The sequence below is a fragment of the Ascaphus truei genome, chromosome 11, assembly GCF_040206685.1.
Source record: "Ascaphus truei isolate aAscTru1 chromosome 11, aAscTru1.hap1, whole genome shotgun sequence".
Lineage (NCBI taxonomy): Eukaryota > Metazoa > Chordata > Amphibia > Anura > Ascaphidae > Ascaphus > Ascaphus truei.
This window is the reverse complement of record NC_134493.1, coordinates 44,913,634-44,939,724: the sequence shown is the minus strand read 5'-3', so window position 1 is coordinate 44,939,724 and position 26,091 is coordinate 44,913,634. Positions and strand designations below refer to the sequence as shown.

The following is a 26,091-nucleotide window of genomic DNA, read 5'->3' as shown; positions in this document are numbered from 1 at the left end:
ATGAAAAACAGAACACAATTGTGCAGATTACCTATAACAATGAATAAACAAAGCATCAGAGTTTTCATAGATTTTTTTTCAATTGTCTCACTTTATACCAGATATACACACATTACTGTTCATGGGCTCTTCAGTTAGCTTTCCAATGGGACAAGATTCGGAAAAGAGTGACAAGAGTAATATAATGTCATTTTGGATACATTTAAAGTCTTACAATGATTACACTTCAAGAATTTGCATTATAACACCTGTTTCATATATATATATTTTATTCCCTTAGTTTACAAGTCAATTTTAGTGTAGAAATGTGTACTTAGCTGCAACCGGCACCTGAGTAACTACAATGAAAACAGCATACACAGGCTGTCCAAAGGTCACTCCAAAGCCCTTAGCAGGCCATCTTTGGCCACGGGCCACCAGTTGGAGAGCCATGGTTATGTGCATCAGGGCTCTGATTAGGTCACCTCCTTTTCTCTCTATATACTGTATATGAAGGTATTTTTGGTGCACGAAGCAAATGTAGATAATGTGTCTTGTCCAAGGTGAAAGATATCTCAAAGAGGACTACATCAACCATATTCATTTTCCTCTCTCTTTTAGCACCGGAAGGGGTCTTATGGCAGAGCACTGCTAAGTAAATATGGCCCTGAATGCTTTAAGGAAATCTATCTCAGTGTTTTATTGACATATGAGAGCTCTCAGTTCACAAACTCTCATCATTCATGATGCCATTAGAGCTACTCAAGGAAATAACAGTTTGGCATGTGTGAGATATGGATTTGCTTTACAGATACAGGATCTGTAATAGAACAATAACCTGGTTGGCAAAACTAAGAGATTACAGCACTGCAAGAGTCCGTAAGAAAAATCCAAAGATATATATTAGCTGATTTAGTATTTTCTATTAACTGGTAATAACTAATGCAGACATATACTGTCCACTAGTATTTTATTATATAACAGAAAGTCAAGACTCAAGTGTAAGGAACACACTGGTGTATTTTTATTCAAGTTTCGAAATAAAATATTTAAAAAGTACTTAGAGCTACTTGTCTGCTTTTAGAAAACGCGTGGAGTACTGCTTGGCGCCACTTGAAGTGTTGCAATAGCTACATTGTGTTGAGATGAATATCTTGAAGATTGAACTATACACATAGCCAGCCTTCTCTTACCCACCCCCATTAACCTTCCACTAGAAGGCTTTCTATGTGTGGAGAGTAGGCAAGGTGAATATGGAATGCCACCAAGAGGATCCCACCAAGTACAAGGGTATTGGGTTCACTTACTGGTAGAGAGAACCCATGGTCCCGAACCAGTGCTACAGAGAATTTTTTTGTCACATAAATCCAAGGTCAACAATGTTTTTGATATGTCGGTCTCAGTAAGGAGTACTGATGAGTTCAACATGGATCAAAATGTCGTTTTTGTTCCAAATGTTATTTTTAGTTCATTTATCACGACCCCAAATATAATGGGCCTATGTGGCTGCTCATGAATCCCAAGAACTAAATGTGTAATGAGGTAGTGACGGGGAGCGGGGGGGGGGGAGAAGGGAGAAGAAGACCCACACACTGGGAAACAGATATAATAGTCCCCCTGTAATAGTCCACTGCGCTACTGCTCCGTCACATACGATTTCTTCGTAATTGGTGCCTACACATAATACAGCAATCTCCTCTATATAGAGAGAGCAATGTCATAATTCAATATCCCTGACTGTCATGGAACTGGTTTTACTCTTTGACAAAGTGCCGTAGTGCGTGAAACACGAAAACGCGTTTTGTACCGTTTTGCTGCCATGCACATTTTGTCAGTGCAATAAATCTGTTTGTAACCAGCAGTGCTATTTAGTTCTTTTCTTTCCATCACGGAGCTGTGCGCCTTCCCCATCCCCTTCTTGTATTAGGCTTACTTACCCTACCGTTATAATTACTCAGTCACTTATCTCAGAGAGGCCAAGAAAGTGGCAATTTCACCTTAAAGCATATATCATTGAGAAAATAAACAGTTCCAACCTCAGGCTGGTTGTCATGGAAACAGAGTTAACATTTGGTTCATGCTATAGTAGCTGGTTTTCGGGTAATTATGGGGTTTGACACATGCTTGTTAACTATATGTTAAAAAGGTGTAAACAGCAAATATATTTCCATGATAGCAAATCACCTCTGTAACAGCCTCTGTGTATTTAACAGTTTCTGGAAAGTGATGAATTCATTAGAAATAGCCGGGTTAGTCCAGTTGTGGCAGCAATGCTGATTGACAAAGATGCCATACTGTAAGCTTCCTCTGCATCATCTGCCTCAGGTGGCTATCTTGTTTTTCCTTTTTTTTACATCTGTGTTACTCCTGGAATTTCTGTAAATTAGTATTGCTGACCCGAGGCAGAGAGGAGAACTTTCGAAAGCTCGTCTTATAATATCTGTTATTAGTCCACATAAAAAAAAAGGTATCACCTACTGTAATACTGAAGTACTCATTTACTCTGAAAAGTTATGCAAATAATAGGACATTTGCCACTTATTGCACCAACATATCCTACACATGGTCCCCAAATTTGCACCAGTTTCTCAGACATCATCCAGTGATTAATCTGCAGATATAATCTCCCCAGCATACACTGCTGCTATGGCCAATGTATAGCAGCAACCAAACTACAGCTCCCAGCATCCAGTGCTGCCACAGTACCAGAATGATGTCAGAGCGATGTCAGAGTGATGTCAGGGTCATGCCAACATTTGAAAATGAAAGTAATTGAGTTCTGCTGATTATGTGTGGTTCTCGTTCTGCATTAACTAACGGAACAAACTTCACCCAACACAACATTAACGTAATCTGTGTTTGTGTCGCTACCTGAAAGAGGGGTACGTCCTGCGCCAAGAATTTAGCCAGGTTCACATCCAGCAGGGCTCGTAAGAGTAACACGCTCTCGTTCTCCTCCGGGTATTTCAGTTTGAGGTTTCCTGCTGCGGTCAGCACGGATTTTACGGCGCGCATTCCATAGTCATAGTGGTGCTGGGAGGAGAGCTGCTCGGAGCACAGTCTGTAGGTTGCAACTATTTTTTGGGCCAAGCTTAAAAGCAAACAAAAAACATTTTCATCATTCCAAATTATTATTATTTTTAATCTAAAAATATAGATGTGAACAATTTTATTACACACTAGCTGAGAGGCCCGGCGTTGCCCGGGATGTTTGTGGTGTGGGTGTGGTATTTGGGTGGGGAGTGGTCCACGCGGCCCATGTGCGGTGGTAGTGCTGCTGTGGCTGTACTGATGGTGATTGTATTGGTGTGCTGATTTGGGAGGGTTTGGTGCTGATGTGGGGGTGCGGATGTGGGTGTGCCGATGGGGGAGGTGCAAATGTGGCGATGTGTGGGTGCTGATGGTGTTGATGGGGGCTGGGAATGGTGGGGAGCCGAGAATATATATATATATATTTGTTTTAATATGTAGCCTTTGATTACTTTTTATTGAAAATGAATGGTCTCAGCTGCTGATCAACTCTGTCTACCGTGATCAATCAGAAAAGATCCTGCTTCTCAGGGTTCACTAAATGGCTGCCTTTCAGTTTCAATAAATTCTTCAGTCAGTGTAACTCAGCAGCTACAATATATCCTTGTATTACTAAGGTAATATTATCTATTGTTACAGTTTGCAGCTCAAACTGCTGGGAATATTGGCAACAAATGATCACAAACAGGAAAGTGTTGCAAAGATCTTGCACTGCTGGGGAGGTGGGCTAAAACCTGCTATAGAAATCAAAGGATGCTCAGCATATTAAAACTAATTAAAATGGCATTAAGAATTGAATATTTTATTTAAATGCAGTAAGTAGTATCTAATACTACAGAACTTATTTATTTTACAAAACACACATGTATGATATTGCTTGGATTGCCTCTCTAGTGTCTACATATAATATTGAGAGTTGTTCAATAGTAATTCTCGCATTTCACCAAATAAAATGTTCTCGTCTGAAAATTATTAATTGGTTAATTAGTTGGGAAGGGGGGTGGGGGAGGTGGGAAGGGGGGTGGAGGTGGTGAGGAGGTGGTGGGAGGTTGTAAGGGGGGAGTGAAGGGAAGGTGAAGGGGGGGTGAAGGTGGGGGTGGAGGGGAGGTGAAGGGTGGGGGTGGAGGGGAGGTGAAGGGTGGGGGTGGAGGGGAGGTGAAGGGTGGGGGTGGAGGGGAGGTGAAGGGGGGGGTGGAGGGGAGGTGAAGGGGGGGGTGGAGGGGGGGGGGGTGGAGGAGTGGAGGGGAGGTGAAGGGGGGGGTGGAGGGGAGGTGAAGGGGGGGTGGAGGGGAGGTGAAGGGGGGGTGGAGGGGAGGTGGGGGGGGTGAAGGGGAGGTGGGGGGTGAAGGGGAGGTGGGGGGGGTGAAGGGGAGGTGGGGGGGGGTGAAGGGGAGGTGGGGGGGGTGAAGGGGAGGTGAAGGGGGGTGGAGGTGAAGGGGGGGTGGAGGGGAGGTGAAGGGGGGGTGGAGGGAGGTGGAAGGGAAGGGAAGTGGAGTGAGGGGAGGTGAGGGGAGGTGAAGGGGGGTGAGGGGAGGTGAAGGGGGGTGAGGGGAGGTGAAGGGGGGTGAGGGGAGGTGAAGGCCGCTCCCTCACCCGTCCGGCCGCTCACTCACCCGTCCGGCAGCTCCCTCACCCGTCCGGCCGCTCCCACGTGGATCTGAGGCGGGAGGCAGCTTGTTGTGGCCGCTCCCCCGCTGTGTCCCGGTCGCTCGCTCGCTCCGCTGACTGTAGCGGCGCCGGGGGGGGGGGGGGTGGAGGGGAGGTGATTTGAAGGGGGGTGAGGGGTGGGTGAAGGCCGCTCACTCACCCGTCCGGCCGCTCAGTCACCCGTCCGGCAGCTCCCTCACCCGTCCGGCCGCTCCCACGTGTATCTGAGGCGGGAGGCAGCTTGTTGTGGCCGCTCCCCCGCTGTGTCCCGGTCGCTCGCTCGCTCCGCTGACTGTAGCGGCGCCGGGGGGGGGGGGGGTGGAGGGTAGGTGATTTGAAGGGGGGTGAGGGGTGGGTGAAGGCCGCTCACTCACCCGTCCGGCCGCTCCCACGTGGAACTGAGGCGGGAGGCAGCTTGTTGTGGCCGCTCCCCCGCTGTGTCCCGGGCACTCGCTCCTCCGCTCACTGTAGCGGCGCGGGGGGGGGGGGGGGGGTGTTTGAAAGCGCGGGAGACGGGGAGAGGAGGACGTGCGCGCGGGTGTGGAGGCTGATTTCGGGGAGGAAGAGGCGGGTATGTGAGAGCCCCCCCCCCCGGGTTATACAATGCTGCTAATGTACACCCCCCCCCCTACTCTGTGTGTGTGTGTGTGTGTGTGTGTGTGTGTGTGTGTGTGTGTGTGTGTGTGTGTCCCTGTGTGTGTGTTTGTGTCCCTGTGTGTCCTTTGGGCCGTCACTCCGCCTCAGGCCAATGAGAGGTGTGCGGGGGCGGCCCAAGGGACCAATGAGATTTCCCCTAGGGACACCGGACATCCAGCAGGCAGGCAGGCATGCAGTGCTTTCACTAATATAGTATAAGATAGTGCTGAGTGGAAGGTGACTGAACTCTGAAGTGAGATGAACAAGGCTAGGTTACTAGTAACAGCTTCTAATGAACTGGTACAAGGTACTGTATATTAGCTCTCTGTGCCACAGGCACCAACAATTACATTGTAAGCTCACTGGAGATTGTGGTGTGTGTAAATTTTGCAGTGCGGTATACCCTGTTAGGCCAGGTCCCCGCTGGCTACTGCAGTGCCCGCTGTGGCGGACGCTGCAGGGACAAGAGACGCCCCACAATGGGGCCAGGCCCGCTGCGAGGGGGGGCGCCTCGCTAACAGAAACTCCTGCTCTCAAGAAAATTGAGACCAGGAGTCATGATGGAGCGCTAGACCACGGCCCCCGGCGGTTCAGCCAATTAGGGCGAACCTGCCGGGTGACGTCATGGCCGCGCCCCCGTCACTCCCCCTTTCCCCCCCGGCCCCTGTGGCTCACTGCAGACCGGGGAATTCGGCTGCACGCGCCACCTGCCTCGCAGGCGTGCGTGCATCGGGGCAACAGTCTTAGGCTATGTCCCCACTGCTGACGGCGGTGCACGCCTCTCACCAGTACCTCACCTTCTTTCTAGCAGGCCCCGGTGTCTCCTTGCTTGTTGTCCTTCTTCGCGCTGCGGCGCGTCAGCCATCAGCGGATACAACAAGATTGTGTTCCCGTGCGGCGACGCGTCACATGGTGCGCCGGGAGCCAATCAAGAGGGGAGATCGCTGGAGCCAAATCCCTTCCCGCATAATTGCAGACATTACTATTTAACTTCTTTCTGTACATTAAATGCCTACACTGATGTTCCCTTGTAAAAACAGGTCTGAGTTACGCTCTCTACACAGTTGAAGACTCCAAGATCTCCTCTGTGGGTGGTTTTACAGACTTTCTGACATTCCTTTTGGATAAGGGGGTGGGGTAATTACATGTCCTTCTTCTGTATCATGCATTCTATCAGATATTCCGGTGTGGTCATTTGTGATAATTTCAATGTACTTCCTGTTTTTTGCAAGTAATACTAAGTGATGGGCTTTCCCACAGGGAGGAGCCACTAGCTACAGAAAAAAAAACCCATGAGGAGGCGAATAATAAAGGTCGTGGTTATGATGAGTCAACACCCCCTCAGCTGCTGACCCAACTACAATGAGCATCAGTCATAATACACAGAGACTGAACCCTGTCAAGTCCCTTAAAGCGAACCTAACCCTCCCCCAATGTTTAGGCCACACCCCGCGCCTCCGATCGCTGGTAACAGACCACAGATCGCGGTTGTCAGCTGTGCGCACGCCACCAGAACGCCAGGCGCACGTGAAGCAGCCTCCAGAGGGACCTTAGCCTAAGGAATGTATAGGAGCAGTTACACATTCCTAGTTTCATTTATCAGAGTCATTTTCCACATTTGACAAATAATAAAATTATAGTGTACAGTGCTTGCAAACATCTCCTCCATTACTTGCCCATTTTTGTTTTACAATAAGTGTCACTATGTAGCAGTGATTTTTGCAATCTGAGCACTGGCCACCAGGGGTCTCGCACATTACAGAGGTTAGATCAATGGTTTGTAGACTCCAGGCCAGGACCCCAAAATCCCCAGTAGTGTTTCTAGTGTCAGGCTGCCACCTTTAGGGGGATCCATACTGAACAATGGTAGCCATAAAAGATCGTGTGTGCGGACTCAGTTGCAAGTCTTTAGCCTACGCTTATAGTGCAGGCGACGGCGCCGTGACCACGTGACGTCAGCCTTCGCTGTTGTAATAGCGATTCCTGCTGATAGTACAGGAGACAAGAGATGGCGACAGGGGGGGGGGGGGGGGGGGAGTGGCCGTGAGCGGTTCTCCCTCCTTGACTGAACCGCTCACGTGCCGCTGACGTCACTTGGCGATCGCCAAAAAAGTAAAAATCCTTTGACCACCGTGCCCACTATGGGAGCCCGTGACAAACGGCATATACTTGATACGGCGCTGCGTGACGCCGCAGTCGTCGTAGCCAGCACTATAAGCGCAGCCTAAAATTAATCGCTTCTTGCTACCAATATTTAATAAGTAAAGCCCTTGACAGTGGAGCTGTTTCCCGTGAGCTGGAGAAGAATAGAAAGTGTACAGAATAACGGTGTTGCTGTTATTGTGTTAGGCTGGGTAATCTAAGGCCCTCATTTAATATACTTTGAGCTGCTTCTGCATATCTGAGCGCAATTCAAATAAATGAAGCTCAAAAAGTTTTCAGACATGGAGATTCAGCTTCAAAACACATTGAGAGTAACCTAACCTTTATCATCTAATTACGCCTGACAAAGCAGATTAGTCTGTGAAACGCGTTGGGGTAGAGCATCGTGAGCGTTTGTTGCAGAATAGCCCCTTGGTAATTTGCCGGGGGGGGGGTTGAGAGGGACACTGTGAGCCGGGGAGACGCACTAGACACCAAACATGCGGGTTGCGCTTCACTGCGCATACCCGGAAGTAGCAGTCACATGGAGACACTACTCAATCCTAGCGCGCAGGGTAGAGTGTCTCGAGCACTGCGCTCTCCTTTGCAATCACCAACGGGGGGCAGCATGGACAACACTTTTTAAAGAACTCACTGGATAACGGATATTTAATATGCAAATTACTATTTATACTTGTTTTATATTATATATTACTTCAACCTTGGTGCGCTCTGTGCCTTTATTGCCTTCTTAGTAATGCATTATCCTACATTCAAATGGATGGAAGTTGCTGCATTGTTAACGGTGTGCTAGCAGCTTCTCACTCCTTTCAATGGGAGTGTTGGTTTGATATGTGATGGTTTGAGAGGGCCACAGCAGTTGACGTGAGTGATTGTTTACACATCATTAGATGAATATGCCCATTAATTACTGCAGTGAGCCTCCAGCAGCAGCAGTGAGGAAAGGCACAGGAAGAGACAGCAATCCCAGTGCTTCTCTGCATTATTTATCATCACAAAAGATCATCTTCTAAACTCCACTCTTCAAGGCCACCAACAGGCCAGGTTGTCAGGATCTCTCGGCTTCAGCACAGGTGGCTCAATCAGTGGCTCAGTCAACTGAGCCACTGATTGAGCCACCTGTGCTGCAGCTGGGACTATTTGAGCCACCTGATCTGAAGCAGGGTTATCCTGGAAACCTGACCTGTTGGTGGCCCTTGAGGACTGGAGTTGGCCTCCCATCCATCTTAAACAGACATTCTGTAAGTCTGCAGTACATTATTTTATGCAGACTTTTCTTAATTTCCTGCAAAAGTGGTCAGTATCCAACACATTTAAAGTTCTCTGCCACGTATGTTTTTTTTTTAGTTGGGACCAAACCTATAAACGTATATTTAAATTCCCAAGAACTTCAGAAAAAATATTAATCCAGATACACGTAAGTGCCATAGGAAGGATTTGCAGTATTATTCAATTTGTGTTTCATGAAATGTTTAAAAGTTAAAAAGCCTCATTTACGTAGAAAGCCTGTGTTACAAGGAGCCCTGCAGCACTAGCAAGATTCCGTTCACATCACAGTTTAAAACCAAATAGGAGAATATGTCAATTTTCTCCAGTTAATGGACTTCTTCAAACATGAATATATGTTCACACAAGCTCGCCCTTTAGAGAGATTAAATAAAAATGTGATATTATGCAATATTTGAAACCGTGAACGGAGTATACAATGCCAGAAAATGTAAGTAAATGTGACTTTTTTCATCACTCATCTCCCTCATTTCATGTTGGAATGTAAAGAATGGACATTCAATATCAATGGATTTAAAGGATGTCTTAGCAGACTGTGCGCAAAGAGGTTTAGCATTATTTTACAGTGTGCATATCTTGTAGTCTACTCATTCATCCTATAAATTGATACATCCATCAACAGATGTGAAATTGTTACGTGTTGACATCGTTTGAATAGTGGGTTGATTTTTACATATATGTTAAGATCTTCATCAATGGAATGACAAAGCATTGCGGGGGGTGTGGAACAATGCTAATGTCTTACCTTCTAGAGTCAAGAAATCCCATTGAATAAAGAGATATTTCCCCAATCAGGGCATAGTCTGGGACCATCATGGCAACTGTTCGGAATAAAGCCTGGAAAAGGGCAAAACAATGTTTTATGACCTCTCTTGGATGAAGATAGAGTTGCCGAGAAAATACGGCACGACGTTTCATCATTTAGGATAATACAAATAAATATCAATTACCCGACCAAGAGTAGTATGTGTAGCATCCCGAAGAGACTGGTAATAATGGCCACTTTGATATTCCAGGGAAGTCCCTGGAAACTTCACTTGTTAATTATGTAGAGCAGCGATAGGTGACGATAAACCAAAAGATAGTACCAGCACTCTCTGTCTCACAGCTACAGATATAAGCGAATACCAGTGTAGGGAATATGAATAATAGGTGACGATATTCCAAGTACTTCCCCCCCCCAATTTTTTTAACAGCATTTCCCAGGAGGTACAGTGGGTTCCTGAGCCCGTGGAGGGACGACATGCATCCCAAACTGTAGCTCAGCGTGGGGGTACACGTCAATTACCGCGAGAGCTTCCAAAGTCACGCCCCACAGTGCCTTCCGTCAAATGCTGCAAGGCATTGTGGGATGTGCCGTAGGAAGCTGCTACAGTGATTGACAGCTACACCGCCCCCGCTGCGTGCACACACTGAGGTGTAGTTTGGTACATTACCAAGTCTGCTGTCCATCCAGGAACTCTGGACACTATACTGCCTGCGATCAGCCAAATAGTTTTGTAAGCAATATTTTGTGAGTAGGTAATTAGGGGTTCGCTGAACAAATATTTTCTAGCAGGTTCACGATGTAAGAAAGTTCAGGAACCACTGATGTAGACTGACACTTAATTTGCTGTTCCCTGTGCCAAGAGTAGAAGGGATTAAATGTGTAGACAAGCATACACAGCTCCTGCAGTCTTTGCCTCATGGGAAGAACCAAGGCAAAGTCCACACATTACAAAATCGTCAAAACTTCAGATATGACATATTTCACCCCTGGAAACGATAGTGATTTCTGATATTTTCTGCTTAAATATTTGCTGAAACATGCTGTAATGCATTAAATCGATTAAAGACAGGCCAGATTGTTGGGGAGCACTTGTCCAGGATAATCTATCATTCTAGGTGACGTCTGACTACTACAAACATATATTTGGCTTAAAGATGCTTCTTTGTTTCTCTTAAAAAAATCTCTTGAAGGCTGTGGCTTATCATCCACCAATGTCCATCCAGGTTTTAAAATCGGGATGATCGATGTATTCGCCCAAACTGGCTGAAGCTGGCGCTAATATTAAAAAGGGAAGCGAAACATGGGCTTTATATACTCCTCCCTCTGCTCTGGAACCTTTCCATCCTCCTTCAAACATGCAACAGTCATACCATTACTCAAAAACAGCAAGCTTGACCCTACCTGTCTTTCTAACTATCGGCCTGTCTCCCTCCTGCCTTTTGCCTCTAAACTCCTTGAACGTCTTGTATTCGCTCGCTTGCTCCATTTTCTCAACACCTATTCTCTCCTAGACCCTCTACAATCTGGCTTCCGTAATGCTCACTCCACGGAAACAGCCCTCACTAAAATAACTGACGACCTCCATGCTGCCAAAGACAGAGGTCATTACACTCTGCTCATATTACTCGACCTCTCTGCAGCATTTGACACCGTGGACCACCCTCTACTCCTTCACATTCTCCATACTCTTGGCATTCACCTTAAACCTTTTTCATTGACTGCCCCTCACCTCTGGAATGCCCTTCCCCTCAGCACCCTCTCTATCCACCTTTAAGACCCACCTTAAGACACACTTGCTTAAAGAAGCATATGAATAGCACTGTGGCTATTCTGAACACATGGCACATAAAGCTTGGCCCCCTGCAGATGCACTTACCAGAACTCCCTCCTACTGTCTCTGTACGTTCTCCCTACCTACCAATTAGACTGTAAGCTCCTCGGAGCAGGGACTCCTCTTCCTTAATGTCTAAAGCACTTATTCCCATGATCTGTTATTTATATTATCTGTTATTTATTGGATTACCACATGTATTACTGCTGTGAAGCGCTATGTACATTAATGGCGCTATATAAATAAAGACATACAATACAATACAATACAATACAATAGAGACCTTGTCATCTATGTACCGTATCAAGGCAACTTTGGTACAGAACCAGGGTATTTTCATCCTGTTCCTTGTGTCAAAGCATTTTGCTCTGACTTTGCATCTGCCTTCCCCAGTTTGCACCTTGGGGAGAGTTAGTAGGAGGATTTTGGGGGGGAGTTACATGGTGCATAGATTATAATGAGATGTATCACATTCTGCGTCTCTGCCCCAGTTTGCACCTTGGGGAGAGTTAGTAGGAGGAGTTGGGGGCAGTTACATGGGGCACAGATTATGAGATGTATCACATTCTGCGTCTCTGCCCCAGCTTGCACCTTGGGGAGAGTCAGTAGGAGGAGTTGGGGAGGAGTTACATGGTGAACAGATTATGAGATGTATCACATTCTGCGTCTCTGCCCCAGCTTGCACCTTGGGGAGAGTCAGTAGGAGTTGAAGGGAGTTAACATGACGCACATATGAGATGCATCATACTCTGCGTCTCTGTCTGCCATTCTTTTCCCCTTTTATTTGCCCCCTCAAATCCTCCATATATAAAGTGCTGTAGGTCTAAAATTCTGCATCAGATGTAAGGAACTGTTCTCACATATGCCAAAAAACAGAGCAGTCCATCAAAACGCATTTTTTTTTACGTTGATACATCGACCCCCTCAGACTTATCTGGAGCCTGATGGAGACACAGGTTGTACAGTATGTGGCTCTATCAATGTACAGTACTTACTACTTGCTTGATATAGATTTTCCCATGCTCATTTAATACCCAAGTACCTTTAGATTGTCTGGGAGCTCGGCGCGTCCGGCATATCCCGGATTCATGGTAATGAACACAGAACAGGTTGGATTGAGGGTTAGCTCCGTGCCTTCAAAGATGAATGTTTTAAGTTTTCGGATGATTGCTTGTTGTATGCTCAGAATCTGCTGGGCCACTACGGATAACACTTCAACCTGGACACAAGAAAGTACTTTACGTCACGTCAACCATCTGGCTACAGCTGCTGCAGTAAACAGTAACAAGACATAAAGCTAGACAGAAACTGTATTAACATTTACATTGCATTTTATTCTGGAGAGTTGAAGTGCTATAAAATATTTAATACACAATACAGCAGGCATGTGTACTCCCTCGTCGTTACCGAACCTGCACAATGTAGAACAATTTAACCCTTTCCGTGCTAATATCCATGCAAAATAGGTATCCCCTGCAGCTGCAGCAGACTGGATAGAGAAGAAGCTGATTTGAATGGTAATGCAATGCTTTCTTTTTCTTTCTCATTACACAGACAAGGAATATATATTAGCTACTCTTTCTTATAGTACATAGATAATTCTTCAATGTCACCAATATAATTACACGAACTACACTTTAATTGCAGTACTATTCCTTGCAGATCAAAGGAAGCACACTCTAGTTGTGTTCATTCTTTATTGCAAACCTCATACTTAAATGCTCACGGTGCTGTAATTAAAGCACAAAATGTCATATAGTTAAATGTGTTCCCCTCCCTGCCACAGGTACTAATGTTATATATTGGACATTACTGTACTCGAATGCAAAGATAAACTGTTACTTTGTGTCAGAGAAAACAAGCAGTGAACTTAAATTTAAAAGCGCCAAGCGCCTTATTTTCTTTGCAGATGTTTACATTTTTAACATAGGATTGAAGCAGGGGGTCTCCAGAGCGGAACTCCATTCATTTCAGCTCCGGGGACCCCCTGCTTCTGGAGATACAGACCTCCCATAGGGGGTGCAGGTAGTAACTCTGCTCGGCCAGCAGTAATGGCCACTGTTCAAAGCTCCCGCACCCTGCGGACCAATAGGAAGCCGTGACATCATCTAGTGCAGCTTCCTATTGGCTCATGTGACATGGGGCCTTAAAAAGCAGAGAGATACAAGCACCCCCTAAGTATATCTGGAAGCAGGGGGTCCCCAGAGCTGAAGACCCCCTATTTAAATCCTATGTAAAAATAAATAAGAAAAAGATTGCTCGCTGAGATTGCTATATCTATGGAGTGGTTTTTTTCCCTGTTATCAAAATTTGGGGTGGAATTTGTTTCAAATGTCTGTCAACAAATAGATTTAATATATATATAAATAATATAATATTATAATATAATAATAAAAATAAAATAATATATAATATAACAGATCTCACTTGTGGAAAATAAATAAAAGAACGTCAACAATATTACATATAAAGTACTAAGACAGTTTGTTTAAGAGGCAGCAAGATTGCCATATATGAAGTTATTTAAATTAGAGGCAAAGTCCTCTATAACCTATTCAATAAAGGGGGAAGAGGTAGCAGGAGCAGCTCTGAACATTTTTTTTGTGAATGTCTCTTTGGCTGAAATGCGATATTCTCAAAATGTAGCGCTCGTTCAAAATCCGTGCCGCGGTGTAAAAACCGTCGGCGGACTGTTCCACTATCCATCCAAGCGGACTCATCCAAAACCGCCACTGGACACAATCCGCCGGTGGATTTTACCAACCCAATACGCGGATTGGATTCTTAAAAGCCACCTGCGGTTTGCAGAAACCGCGGATCGGATTTTCGGTGGTACAAAAAAAATTCTAAAAAGACGAATCGCTGTTTTTGAGATTGGTTCGCAGAAAATCCACGGAGCAAAGGAACCCGGCCGAAAATCCGACAAAAAAAGACATTAAACATGCTACTTTTTATCACTGGTTTATTGCTAGTTTGGATCACTCCTTTGAATCGCTGCTGTATTTGGGTATGCTAATTGCCGGGTTTTGTTCTGCCAAAAATCTAAATCATTTGTGTGATATTAAAGGTATGGCTACACCTAGGTTTTTTCTTTCTTGGTGGGCAGCAGGGGGGGGTCGCCAGCAGCTGAACCACGTTCATTTAAGCTCTGGGGATCCCCTGCGTCCCGAGACACTTAACTTCGGAGATAGTCCCAGTACCTTCCCCTGGTGGGTAAATACTATGGAAGTTTAAATCTCACTATGGCCAATAGGAAGCCGCAACGTCTCCTGCGAGAGATTTAAGAACCAGGAACTAGCGGAAGTGCCAACGGAGGTAAGTATCTCGGGAAGCAGAGGGCCCTGAAATCAACGCGGTTCCGCTACCGAAGACCCCCTGCTTCACATCAATTTAAAATAAAATGTTTGCTTGGAATGCTGCTATAAGAATAAATATTTTGTCGGGGGGGAAAAGCTCTGAATTTAGTTTTGAAGCTGCTTTTTCTGAGTTTATTGAATAAGATTCCTATTTAATGTGAGAAACAACCAGGGTAAGGGAAGGGTAAGGGGAAATGGATGGAGGGAACCCTCGCTACTGCCCGTGACAAAGGTGCTGCGACCAGGGGAAGGATGCAACAACAAACAAGGAGATAAAGAACCCCTATATTGGGAGCACTCAGCCGCTGAGTGCTCCCAATATAGGGGTTCTTTATCTCCTTGTTTGTTGTTAATATGTGAGAAGCAGGGAAACGCACCGCTGGCAATGCACTTGTGTCTGTTTAAGTGAATGGAAGGGAATGCATTGTTAAACGTATTACCGACGATTCTCACAATACTGCAGCTCCTGCAGCTTTGCAAATAACGCTCCCCCGAACATGCCCCATGTTTGCTGCACCACTCAATGTAATGAACACTGAAGGCCGAAATGACGGTATGCTTTCTGACATTATACAAAGATATTTATAGACATCATTGTTTACTGCAGTGGTTGATAGACAAGAAAGGGGGGGCGAGGGGGAAATTACCTCGATTCTGTTGAATTCATCAAAACAAGCCCAAGCTCCGGACTGCGCAAGACCTTTGAAAAACTTGCCCATGGCTTTATAGTCAAGCCCATCAGAGCAATTAAAGACAACGCACTGTACAAGAGAAGAGACCGTTCTATGTTACATTGTAACACTTTCATTGGGACTTGTAGCTGCAACCCCCATAGGTAAACTCTATCTTAGCGTGGTGAAACTGTCATCATAATACAATTACAGTTAGCAACACTTACTGACAAGGCGCCCAATATCTACTGTGAAGTCCAGCGGAAGATCAAATATCAACGTTTGCTGTAGTAGCATAATTAATTACATGACAGCAGATTGTCACATGCAGACATTATAAGTAAGGGGATCTGCTTTCAGATGAGTTTACAATCTGAAGGAAAGCATGGCACAGTGTGAGTGGAGACATGAAGACACTGAAACTCTTTGCGTCCATTAGAGAGGTTATGGGAGCGTTTTGCAGGTGCAGCAGTGTTAGGACCTACAGAAGGGGCCGTACCGTGACTAAAGAATTGAACTAAATGAGCCATCCTTATGAGAAGATAAACAGATAAGTATTGAACAATATAATTTGTCAAGTTGGGTGTAGCACTAAGCCTTTTTGTCTTTTGTTCTATTATATGAACAATACTACCTATCTATACTATCTAAGATCACCCATAATGTAGTTTAAATAACAATGCATTGAATGAGATAAGAGATGAAAAGCAGTACGGACATGTGTCATTTACCTGTTTGGCCAAAGCTTTTGCCAGATCCTTTGTTGTTTCTGTTTTACCAGTTCCTGCAGGTCCTTCTGGAGCTCCACCGAGATTTAGCTTCAGAGCTCCCATTAGGGTTCTAGGTAAAAGCCACAAATCTATTAAAGAACTAGGACTCCCATAATGACAGAACCTTAAGAAAGCCAAAGAAGTTAACTATATAATTCAACGAGTTCATTCATTAATCAACTCTTGGCCACCTTATTAAATACATATCAAAAATTCACATATAAGGCAGCGAGACCCCTTAAAGGCATATACAGAGTAAATGGTTAAATTGGAGGCAACATAGGAGGGCATACTAGTTGTGGAAGTCAAACCCGAGTAGGCAATCTGCTCCAAGTTTACATGACAACCAGGTACAGAAGATGGACAAAGCAGAAGCATCAGGCCAGCAGCTTATAGTCAACTAGGCCAATCTGTCATGAAGGTCTGATAAGTGGTATCATAATCAGATCCCACGTTAACTGCCGTTCAGGTCAACAGCACTTAACGCCATAATTGGGGTGTGATACAGTGACAGTATTTCTGAAGAAATGTGCTTTTACTGGGAGTGAGTGTCCCACCAAATGGCCAAGCGCCATTGTTTAAATATTACGATTCCATTGTCAAATAAAAGCACAATACCTGTAGCACCGATCCGTCAACGGTGTTATAACTAGACGGGGAGAGTTTCCGAGGTACTCATAGCCGTACTTGACTTCTGTGGTTATCATTCTCACCCTGACATCCTGGTCTTCCCAGTAATATCTCAGCTGAGAGATCCACTGGAAATCATTCAGATTGGAGACTTTGTCCTGGGCTAGTTTTGCAACAACATCACGTGCTGTGTTAAACGAGAATCCAACATCACTTTATCCATCATCAATTGGCGCCATTTGATTTATGATACAGAGGTTTAGAGTAAACCAATTCACACAACGAATAACCACAAATCCCCCCGAAATGAATAGACAAATTGTAAAACAACTCCAATATATATTACAAAGTGGGATCGCACCTTTAAAATGAAAATGGTGGTAGGTGTTACTATACCAATATATTTTCTTATATGGCACTAGTTGTGTATGCAGCGCTAGTCCCTGCCCCAAAGAGCTGGCCATCTAATTTTGGTGCCACAAGTACAGAGAGATGATTTGCCCAATGTCACTGGGAGAGCTGACAATGGGGTTCAAACCGGGATCTTCAACTTATAAGGCAGTGTTGTTATCACCAAGCGTCAGTCCGTAAGTGTGCTGTTTCACCAAGTAATAGGCCTGGTAGGCTGAAAATCGCTCATATCACTCCATTTTTTATTCCAAGTACAATAATAAAAGTTGTTGATTGCGGAAGTTCTTCAACAAACCTAACTCCATGCTACAACGCATTGCGAAGAAGCGCTCCTGAGTTAATCAAAAGATAAATTATTTTGTTCACAAACAGACAGGTGGCCTTGGCTTCTCCCTATTAAGACTGCATGAAACAAACAACACTTGATCAAGCAAGAAACATGGAATTGTTGATTTGACATTAATGTATTTAAACTTTCACCCATAAGCAAAATTTGCCCAAGGCAAGTATTAAAATGGCATGCTGGGTTTTGTTTAGCCAGAAGCAAACTGGTATTGACAAGGCAACAGATTTCTGTTAGCACGCTATCCAAAGGTGCTCAGCTGTTGTTGTGCATAGAGTTGTGCATAGAAGTAGCAATGATCAAAATGTGACAGGACCACATCTAGAAAGAATCTCACATATATGCTCCGTATTTGTATTTAGCATTAACCATTTCTAAAAATGCGTTGCAGATGTTTCTCCCCTTATTGGTTTAGGCTTTCTCACAGTCAAGCCCATTAACCCTACTTTATTTTACCACTTTAGCTGCTTCAGTTCTATTATCTCTGTCAGGGGTGCCGAGGAGGGGAACCCGGGGGGTGAAGGGGGGATCCCGTGAAGGAGGGGTGCCCGGGCCAGCTGATGCTGGAAGTTTGGACCACTCGAAAGTCAGGTCGAACTTCCGTGTCTGGCCACCGAGGCCTCTGTGCGCTGTGGAGCCAGAGCTCTTCTCAGCTGCGGGACCCTCTCTATCCCCCCCCCCCCCCCTGCAGCCACCCAGAAGCCGGGCCAAATGTCCCCATCTGGCTGCAGGGCCCCAGTCCCACTCTGCCATGGGACAGTAGACCTCCCCCCACCCCAGGTAAAATTTTTAAAGAGCAGGAGGGAATAAAGAGAGAGAGAGAGATACATGGGGGGAGTGATTGAGTAAGAGAGGGGTGGTGAGTGAGAGGGGGGTGGAAGTGAAAGTGGGGAGTGAAAGAGAGGGGGAGGGACAGAGAAAGGAGAGAGAGAGGTAGGGAGAGAGAGGGGGCAGTGAGTGTCGGGAGAGAGAGAGAAAGAGAGAGGGGAGAGGGGGATGTGAAAGAGGGGGGGGGTGAGAGTGAGAAGTGGGAAAGAAATAGAGGGAGGGACAGTGAGAGAGTGAGGGGGTGTGAGAGAGAGAGAGTGAAGGGTGAAATAAATAGAGGGGGGAGGGAAATAGAGGAGGGAGGGAGAGGGGGGTGATGTTAGAGAGAGAGAGAAGGGGAACTTGCAGGGCCGCTGACAGGGGGCCCAGGTGGAAACTCTAATTCTGGGTCCCGGTAAAGCTGTTGACGCCCCTGGTCTCTATTATGACATCTTAAGGGGCCGGTCAGATGATAAGTAGGAATGCATTATAGGGCGTATATTCTACACTGAGGGTAACCCTGGCAGCAGTAGAAAGCTGTTGGGTATAAGCCTCTAAAACTGTTTATGTTGCTTTGGGAATCAAAGTGGGTCTCTTGTAAAAAATAGTATGTCGCCTTGCATATTTGCATAGAGCACTCTATAAGCCAGCTTCCGTTTTTTTGTTAGAAGTTAGGCCTTTAACATTTATGGAATTTAATTGCGGGTGTATCTCAATTCCTAACATTTATATCATATAGTGGGAGAACCAGTGCAGGGGATGCTTGTCGCAAGTCCAGGTAAGCCTTTTAGCCTAAGCAAATTGGTGGCACAAAAAGTGGTATAACTTGGGAGGGGATAGGGACTAAAGGGGTTTGATGTACATGAAAAAACATCACATTGTTGCTTAACAACTGGTCCCTAAATGGACTGGCTAGTGTGTTTTCCTGTATCGACTAGTCTATGAAGATGAAAAGTCTTTGCAGATAGGATTGGAGCTTCTTCACCATGATCTCCCCTGGGACATCCAGTATGTGGAGATTCTGCCTCCTCTCCCTATTCTCAACATCGTCCAGGTTGTCTTTCAGGGTTCGTACCTCTTCCCCGAGCCCAATGACCTCCTCCCTCTGTGCTGGCCTGGAACTAAAGGACATCCTCAATCTTATTTTCTAGGTCCGATGATCTTGTGTACAGTGAAGAGATTTCACCCTTGCGCTTTGTTATTGTTCAGCTCCGTTTTGGAAGGAGTTTTGCATTTGAGTCTGTCACTCAATAAGTCTTTCAGATTTTTTATTTTTTTTGTCATTGTTGTGGTCTCTTCTCTCTCCGGGTCCAAGTCTGACAATGCGTGCGCAGGCCTGTGTCTCTCCACCACCATTTCCCTGATCACCTCCAGTTAAGGATCCTTGCTGGGAAAAGTGCAAAGTTCTTGGGCTTGTGCTTTTTCTTCTCTTTGGAGGCTTCCTTGGGGTTTCCCCACACAGTTTTGTCAAAGATGTTCCGTGTTTTGGATCAGTGGTGCTCAACACCAGTTTTCAAGACTGAGCCACCTGTGCTGAAGCTGGGATATTCTTAAAACGATCAGTTGCGGGGTCTTGAGGACTGGAGCTGAGCACCCCTGTTTTGGAGGGTTATTTAGACGTTATTCTATGTGGAGTCCACAGAGCTGACCTACAGTAGTAAGCCTCCATGTATTTCTATGTTACATGCGTGCGCCCTCTTTATTTAATTTCTAATGGTAAACAACCCACACAGTGCCTTTCCCTGATGTTTTTAAACACTTCAAACAAGCATTAAAATCTAGATGCCCGGCAGTTGTTAATAAAGATTTAATATAGTTTAATGATCAAATAACATTTGAAAGCATGGATCTAGCTGGTGTTGAGAACTCAAAGTATAACAACCTGAATGAATCATCCCATGCTGTTCTTATAAATATTTATCTTATTCTATAATCCTAAAACGATATTTTCAGCCAAATACAAGATCATCAAGCTTCCAAAAAACGCCCCGTTCTTGTTTCTCAACAAAGTGGCATCTACTTTCTAGTCTGAATTGTGAGAAAAAAGGTGTTATTATAGGAGATAATTTAATCCGGCATTCACATTTACTCAGTGACTCCTTCTACACGTTTTAATTATAGGTACACTTTGATAAATGTCACATAGGATTTTTCTGCGCTCTCTAAGTCTGCAATCAATTGGGTGCTTAAGCTGCAGCATAAAGAGGTTGAGCATCAGTACAAGGGCATATTATAGATCGCGTGCAATAGTGTCTTCGTGGATGCCATGATCTCAGAAATAGATCTGAAGAAAGAGGACAGCCTGATTATTTCATTTTGTTGACGTTGTGTCAGTAACATATTTTTTTTGTGGTTTTTATTTTCAAGTGGTGTGCAAAAGTAAAAGTGTAACCCATCACTTGGAGACCTCATGCTAATCAAGCTCTTTCAAGACGAAACTGAGGGAGTTATTCATGAAACAGTGATAGTGCCGATCGGGACGCTATTACGCAGGACCCTCATATTGAGCTTCTGTACGATTGTGCCCCAATTGGCCCTTTTGCAGTTTAACGAATAACCCCCCTGGCAAGTCCTATGAGAGCACTTACCATGGACATCAATGACTGTAAGTGCTCCTAGGGTAGCTCGTGTCCCACCAGACAATTTCCCTCGAACCAGTTCAACTATCTCACTGATTTGCTTGTTACTTTTCTCCAGGAAACACTGTAAATAAATATTTAAAAAAGACGAATTGGTAATTGAAGAGACTGTACAGCTAAAAAGTACAAATTTGTAATGCTTTGCTTCCAATACTCCCATGCAATGTCCTATGGCAGGGGTGGCCAACTCCAGTCCTCAAGGGCCACCAACAGGTTGAGTCTTCAGGATAGCCCTGCTTCAGCCCAGATGGCTCCATCAGTCCCAGCTTCAGCACAGGTGGCTCAATCAGAGGCTCAGATTGAGCCACCTGTGCTGAAGCCGGGATATCCTGAAAACCTGGCCTGGTGGTGGGGTTTGAGGACTGGAGGTGGCCACCGCTGACCTATAGGTTTGCTGCAGGTGAGAAGTGAGACGCAATGTAACCTGTAAACTTGCTCATTGGCATATGGGAAACATTATACATTTAGTGCATTTAACTACTTTAACCCCTTTACAGCCAGGGGACTGTAGGGGGAGAGAGAAAAAGACCTGTGGCTTACCGGTAACGTTCCTTCATTAATAGCCTCTGACACTTCTTTGGTCCAGTAAATAGTGGAAACACAAATAGCCACTTGTCCTGGCCACTGCAGGACCCACTGCTTTCGAGGAACCTTTAACAACAAGCATACAGTAGTTGCTAAACACATTCAATATTTTCTTTTAAACTAATGGGGTAAATCAATATGTTGTAATATAACTCTCTTCCAAAAATAGAACATTCTATAGCAAGGGGGCGCAAACTGGGGGACGCGGGCGGTTGCAGAGGCCCCGCGCTCTTCCCCCAAGGCATTTAAATTAAATGCCGGGGTATCGCGTGGGGCCTCTGCAATGTCCCTTACCTTGTCTTCCGTGACACATCGCTATGGCAATGCGGCATCAAATGACCCCGCGGCATCATTTGGGGTCACGTGACCCCGCGGTATCATTTGGGGTCACGTGACCCCGCGGCATCATTTGACACCGAAGATAAGGTAAGGAGGGGGCGCGAGCAGGAGGGGAGAGCAGGCCGAGGGGCGCAGCGGGGAAAGTTTGCGCTCCCCTGTTCTATAGCAGACACAGTCTGATTGTATACACCTGAATATTACGGTTAATGCTCGAGTTGCATGAAAAGGTATACTGCAGCTGATTTCCATTACAGATTAGGTCTGCCATGTTGATATTGTATGCCCTTTAATCTACTATAAATCAACAGGATAATCCTTAACTGCATTATACCGTTTATACTTCTTTGGCTCTTAGCAGAAATTAGAGGGCAAGTGGCCACTTAGACAACTTCATAGACAAGTCCCAACCATGAAACTGTCCTCCTCAGAGAAACGCATTGCGAATTCCTATCACCTAGGAGGTTAGGAGGTCAGTTTGAAATAAATATTCTCCTTCTTTGAAACCTTAACCTAGATATGAAGAATGGAAATTCCAGGCCGGGCGATACCTCTTCCATGCTTGTGGTTTTTAATATAGGCTCAGAACAATACACATGTTTATATACCAGTAGAATTTATGCAAAATCAAATCCGTTCCAGGAGAAACCGGAGCCGGGCACATTAGTAATGAGTATTACTGAAGATCAGCGTTCGTGTGTCAAAGGAAAGCGCCCAGGTGACTTTGCCAAAGACATGCATGTATGCATGTATGTATGTCTTTGTTTATATAGCGCCATCTGTACTTGGATGGATCTGTGTTGTGTTTTCCAATAAGGTGGACACGGCAGTGACTATATCCTTACCTCAACATATCCTTTCATGCCATCATGAATAACTTCTCTCAAACTAGATAACATGCTTTCCTCCACTTGCAAAAGCCATTTCTCAACCATGCCCTTAAATCAGAGAAGCACATGTGTTATGGTTTGTAAGGCAACCAGAGGCATATTACATACATCAGGGATTGTGGGCACGTGTTATGTGATCTTCCATGTTACTGTACATGTTCTAAAGTAATCTACAGTATCCAGGCAACGGTTTAATGCAATGCAATTTACTCAAAATTTTCAGGGCCCAATTCAATAAACGCAGAAGAGTATGTTTTGGACGTTTTTGTTTATATATAAATAAATTAAGAAAAAGAGGCACAGCCCTCTTCTACTTATTCAATAAAGCGTCTGTGACGAAGCAAACCCAGATAAGTGATACAGCTGGAAAAAAATACAACGCTGTTTAACAAAGAGTACAAATTGTTTTAAAAAATCTGAGAAGCTGTTTAAAGTAGTAAAAAAAAATTGTTGAAAAGACTTGAGAAGCTGCCTAAATGTATGTATGTATGTAGGTCTTTATTTATATAGCACCATTAATGTACATAGCGCTTCACAGCAGTAATACACGTGACAATCATATAAATTGCAAATAATATAAATAACACATAAGGGAAAGAAGCACTTCAGACATAAAAGTAACATTTAGGAAAAGGAGTCCCTGTCCCGAAGAGCTTACAATCTAATTTGTAGGTAGGAAGAGCGTAAAGCGACAGTAGGAGGGTGTTCTGGTAAGTGCGTCTGCAAGGGGCCAAGATTAATGTATGAGGTGTAAATTATCAGCCAGGGAGCTACCCATATGCCTGGTTAAACAGGTGTGTTTTAAGGTAGGTCTTAAAGGTGGATAGACAGGGTGCTAGTCGGGTACTGAGGGGAAGGGCATTCCTGGGGTGTGGGGCAGTCAGTGAGAAAGGTTTAAGGCGGAAGAGGGCTTTGGATACAAAAGGGGTAGAGAGAAGACATCCTTGAGCAGAACGCAAGAGTCGGGATGGTGCATAGCGAGGATAAGGCAAAACACCAGTAAATCAGGGAAATCTACAGTGAAAGTATCTCTAAAAAGGTCTTTCCAAAAAACGGAGTTTTAGTGTTGTGTGCTCATTTGCATGTCATTTCCCAGAATCCCTGGCTGCAGTGGAAGCACTGTATGCTAAGAGATAATGGGTAAAGGCAGGGCTGCAGACCTGTCTGAGGGGGGAGAGAGGGAGAGAGGTAGAGAAGGAGAGAGAGGGAGAGAAAATATCTAAATAGGCAAATATCGCTGGTTTAATCCCAGGTGTGATTACTTGTTTGAATGTCTGGTTTTATTACTGGTTTCATCGGTTTGTTTCTTTTAATCATTCCTTTGAATCTCTGCTCTATTTTTGTATGCTAATTAACTATTTTTTTAACCGAAAACCATGCATAACGAATCATTATTGAATTAGGCGAAAAGTGCAATGAACATTTTAAGAGAAGAGAGAAGAGGAGGTTTTAGGGGTGCTGAACCGACTTCAGTTTAATGAACAGGGTCCTAAATATGATGTAAATTGACTGGAATGCGCAGCAGTGACTTTACATACATATATATATATACAGTGGTTGACAAATCACCAAAAAATCAACTCGCCAGACAAAAAAAATCTACTCGCCACCTAGTACCAAACGTGTGCTGCTTGGGCCAATATTTACTCGCCCGGGGGTTAAATCCACTCGCCCGGGGCGAGCAAATGTATAGGTTTGTCGAACACTGTAAATATATATATATATATTCAGGAAGAAAGTCCACAGGCGGCTCTTGACAAATACACGTTCTTTAACCCTGCATCTCTCCATTGTACTTATATGTTACAAACAACAGTATTTATGGGGGGGGGGAGGGTCGACTTTGCAGCTGATACGTGCTAGCTCCCGGGAACTCTTGGTTATATACTTACCGGGTTTAGGTGCCAGCGTTTTCTCACCTTTAGGGCAGGGGTCTGACACTCAGTCTTTAAGGGCCACTAACAGGCCGGCTAGGCACAAGCAAAAGAGGAGTAACGGGAGCGAGGGCACAATCAGTGGCGGATTTTCCATTAGGCTCGGGCCCAAGGCGGCAACATTTGGGGGCGGCATAGATCGGCGCTTGCTGCCCGCGCATGCGCATGAGCGGCTGTCAAGTGCCGATCGCGCGTGTGCGGCCAGCAACGTGACGGCGCGTGGCATCACGTTGCCATGGCAACAGGACGGCGGGGTGTCAAATGATGCTGGAGACGGAGGGCGGCACCAAGTAAGTGTCTAAGGGCGGCATATTTTTAAATCCGCCACTGGACATAATAATACAACACGTACTGGGAATAAGCGCTTCCGACATAAAAGTAACATTAAGAAAAAGAGTCCCTGCCCCGAAGAGCTTACAATCTAAATGAGGTAAGTAAGAACAATAATGATGTGCCTATATTTTAGTGTATACTATCTAAGTATTTTTACTTAGAAAATTGGGTCCACCAAAAAAAATTGCATCTGCAGTTCAATTTTACTCTTTGACATTAAAGTAAAGAACTTAGATTTATTTCCGTGCAACGATTTTGATATTTTGAAAAGCCTTTTGTATTATTTGTGCTACGGGCTTTGATACCAAAGAATAACGTTGAATTGCAGTTGATTATATGTTGGTGGGCAAGATTCTCTTGTGATATTCTTTAGATAAACACGTTGGATTTCAACATCATGTCACCCAGGCATGTGGATTCCACGTCTGCGTAAAACCTTGTTTCGTAGCCCACCCTACACTGTTGTTTTGCAAGCATTTTTCAACATTGCCATTTACTAGGACCCAATAACCAGAATGAGAAATGCTGACGTGTTACTAAAAAGACAAACTGCATGACTTCAACGTTAATTATGTTGCTTGATTTTACAATGTTATTGCATGAAGAAATGAGTGCAGTAAGTCTTGCATGCCCAATATCTGGGGACTGGGTTATTTTTCACAGTGAGATGAAAGGGAAACAGGCATTGCAAGTACAGTAAATATGGTAAATAAAATGTGTGCGTGGGGAAAAATAATAATCATTACTTTTGCCTTCGCTGGGAAGATTTTCTGTGTTAAAGGCACCGTTTCATTCTCTGAACTGATCATGCCAGTGATTTCCATGCCTTCTGTAAATTCCAGTTTGGCTATCCCCTCGAAACACTTCTTCAGGTGCGGCTGCACACGTAGCGGGTCCTTGGTCTCGGATAATATTTCCAGAAGCTCATCGTTTGACAGGAAAAAAAACCTTTGAAAGGAAAAATGTGTTTCCATGAATGCAGGGGGTGCTCAACTCCAGACCTCAAGCCCCCCCTCCCCCCCAACAGGTCAGGATATCCCTGCT

General features: G+C 44.8%; 1 protein-coding gene across 1 annotated transcript in view; it reads right to left on the bottom strand.

The window, feature by feature from the left end:
- DNAH3 (dynein axonemal heavy chain 3) overlaps positions 1 to 26,091 on the bottom strand; it is a 180,034-nt gene that overhangs the window by 61,725 nt on the left and 92,218 nt on the right. The window contains exons 24-33 of the mRNA XM_075565993.1: positions 25,794 to 25,995; positions 22,736 to 22,828; positions 21,510 to 21,620; positions 20,919 to 21,033; positions 16,758 to 16,956; positions 16,101 to 16,209; positions 15,346 to 15,459; positions 12,385 to 12,561; positions 9,488 to 9,579; positions 2,851 to 3,070 (exon numbers count right to left, since the gene is read on the bottom strand). Coding sequence (XP_075422108.1) covers positions 2,851 to 3,070; positions 9,488 to 9,579; positions 12,385 to 12,561; positions 15,346 to 15,459; positions 16,101 to 16,209; positions 16,758 to 16,956; positions 20,919 to 21,033; positions 21,510 to 21,620; positions 22,736 to 22,828; positions 25,794 to 25,995 — 1,432 coding nt within the window. The remainder of the gene's footprint in view (positions 1 to 2,850; positions 3,071 to 9,487; positions 9,580 to 12,384; positions 12,562 to 15,345; positions 15,460 to 16,100; positions 16,210 to 16,757; positions 16,957 to 20,918; positions 21,034 to 21,509; positions 21,621 to 22,735; positions 22,829 to 25,793; positions 25,996 to 26,091) is intronic.